Source organism: Mus pahari, chromosome 6 (assembly GCF_900095145.1).
Source record: "Mus pahari chromosome 6, PAHARI_EIJ_v1.1, whole genome shotgun sequence".
NCBI lineage: Eukaryota > Metazoa > Chordata > Mammalia > Rodentia > Muridae > Mus > Mus pahari.
The window spans coordinates 79,045,170-79,048,002 of NC_034595.1; the positions used below are offsets into that span (position 1 = coordinate 79,045,170).

Consider the following 2,833-nt stretch of genomic DNA (forward strand, 5'->3'; position numbering starts at 1 on the left):
TGCGTGCGTGTGTGTGTGTGTGTGTGTGTGCGCGCGTGTGCATGTGTGCGTGCGTGCGTGTGTGTGTGTGTGTGTGTGCGTGCGTGTGCGAGTGTGCATGTGTGCGTGCGCGCGTGTGTGTGTGTGTGTGTGTGTGTGTGTGTGTGTGTGTGTAGGTGTAAGAGAGACCTGTCCAGCCAAGATCCCACTTGACTCCAGAGAGGCTTTCTGAAGGCTCCTGGGACTGTGGAGCACAACACCCAAACCCTAGATGAAGCCAACTCAGTAGCCCCCCTCCCCCAAACTCGATGAACTCCACATTAAGGCAGCCTTGTTTGTGTAATGCATCTTTCATTTCTTTGTTTCCCATCACATTCGGCCCTCGTTATCAACTCGGAGGTGGACAAGGCAGGGCACATCATCCTTAATTTGCAGATGAGGAAATCAAGGCCAAATGGAGAGAAGCGACGAGCCAGAGGTATTCCAGGTCAATTTCCGGCCAAGTGCAGACTGGAAGTAGAGTCTGTCTCCATGAATTCGGGGTGACCTGGCAGGGAAGGGGCTATCTACTGGAAATTGCTGCTGACCTTTGATCCAGAAAGTGGACAATCAGCTACTTGGCCCCTGAGAGAGCTGAGTGCAGCCCCAAGGTTCCCTGTGCCAAGGCACTGTCCCAGAGCAGATGGCGGTGAATGGGGCAAAGGAGCTCAGTGCCACTAAGCAGACTAGCCACAGGATTCTGGCTGTAGCATTTGCATCGGAGCCGGCTCCTGCTGAGCACAGGGCAGAGGAGGCAGGAGCAGCCAGCGTGCCTTCTGCCTTCATCTGCAGCAAGCAAAGGCGCTTGCAAAGGGACTGCTGCAGCAAGTGCAGACCTGAGCATTAGCTCAACTTTGCTTTCCATCTCAGCGATGCTTAGAGAGCCCTGAAACCAGAGGCAGCTGATAAATGCCTGGATGATGCCCCCCGCCCCACCCCCCACTGCAGAGCATCTATGAGCTGAGTTGGAGCATGTGTTGGGGGCAGACAACACTTAATTATCACTTAGGCTTTAATTAGCACTTAATTATTAACACTTAATCCATCTGTAAAATGGGGACACTAATACCTGTTTCATAGGGATGCTGGGAGGATTAATTAATGCGTGCAGCCCACTTTGAAGATGCAGAGCCTTGAAAGAGTACTCAGCAGCGGCATTAATCACAACAGCTGATGCACTCCTTTTCCTAATGAGATCCTGTCTTCCTCTCTGCTCCTTCCTCTCCTTTCCAATAGCTATCTCCTCAACTTTTCCCTAGTACTGAAACACTTAGCTCTGTGTTTCCCCCGACAGGCAGGGGATTTCCCATTCGGGAAACCGGCTATTTACAGCCATCTTCCGCACTTTAATTTTCTATTATGTCCTCTGAATATGTCAATGCCTTCCCAGTAAATATTTTGATGTGCGCTCTTGCAGTAGCTCTGTGGATGCTGAATGGGACAGCTGCTCTCTGTATTAGGGGATTCCAGATGTGGTTTCCAACCACCAGGATCATCTGTGCCAACGCCTGGACTTTTCTTGGGAAAGGGGGAAAAGATCATCTAGCTGCCTTTGGGGACAGTAATGAGTCACCTAACCCTTAGGTTGACAATAATGCTCCTGAAAGGACCCCAGATCTTTATCTTAGCCACGTATGTCTTTAGAACAAGAAACGTCTCCTTAGTCACTGAAAAAGAAGCTGCCAGGAATGGCTTCTTTCCTCGCGTCTGGAACTTCAGGACCTTGGCCAGCTCCTCCGACGGAAAATGATTTAGGATTACAGAAATGGGGGTGGGGAGGGGATATGTTTGCAGGGCTTAACACTGGGCCAGAGCATTTCATCCCAAAGTCAGACTTCATTCCCCCCTCCCTCCCTTTCTTGATTATCAAACACACAGGGGACTACTCACTCTTCTTGGAAGTGGACAGCAGTGGTCACGGGAGCAGCGTGTTTCTCCAGTGAGGTCCTGGGCTGCAGGGACTCCGGCAAGCCCTGAACTCTCTTCCAGATGTCATGGCAAATCTTGTCTAAACTATCCTGGGGTGTGTCCTGGTGGATCCAGACATATCTGGGGAATGGCCCCAGGGCGGAGGGACGCTTGGCCACCAAGGCTGAGGATGGAGGGAGCCCATTTCCGCTGGCCATCCTCTTTCTCTCTTTCCGGAAGCCCCTTTGTCCACCCAGGGCTGGGAGACAAAGGGACTGTCGTCCACCAGCCCTCATTCACCAGAAAGGGAGCTGAAGACTGGGCCTGGGAAGCAGTCAGTTCTGGCTGGCTGTTGCTCCAGCCAAGGGATGGGTTTCAGAGGCCTTTGGGGATGAGGAGTAGAGGGCAACTTTCTTTTGGGGAGGGGGGCTTCTGTAGACTTGTTTTTATTTGCTCTTTCCTGGCTTTTGCCCCCCTCCCCCTCTCCCGTAGAAGAAAATATTTAAAAGTCAACAAAAACCAGTAACTTAGTAACCGTGGAATGCCCCGGAACTCAGGAACCAAGCGCCTGGGTGGGCAGAATGACATCTGGGAACGACTGGAGGGGAGGACTGGCACTCCCCAGTTGCGACACCCCTGTGACACCTTTCAGGGCCTGGGTGGGACTCAGCCCATTCTCGCCTGCCAAGTCACCAGAAGGGCAGGGTAAGGGTCAGGCTCTACACTAGACTTGGAGGGAGCAGGCCATGGAACTGTCTCCTCCCGCCTTCCCTAAGGTTCAGTGTACTCGGAGGGCTAACGGCCCCCGCCCACTGCAGGTCCTGGCTTTAGCTCTCCCGACTGCCCCCTTCTGCCCCTCTCTCTGCTACTGCTGCTCTGCCTCCCAACAGAGAGAGCTCCAATACGG

General features: G+C 52.9%; 1 protein-coding gene across 1 annotated transcript in view; it reads right to left on the minus strand.

Annotated features, from left to right (window-relative positions):
- Positions 1-2,222, minus strand: part of C6H1orf94 (chromosome 6 C1orf94 homolog) — a 42,716-nt gene extending 40,494 nt beyond the window's left edge. The window contains exon 1 of the mRNA XM_021201297.2: positions 1,909-2,222. Coding sequence (XP_021056956.1) covers positions 1,909-2,222 — 314 coding nt within the window. The remainder of the gene's footprint in view (positions 1-1,908) is intronic.
- Between the last annotated feature and the right edge of the window lie 611 nt (positions 2,223-2,833).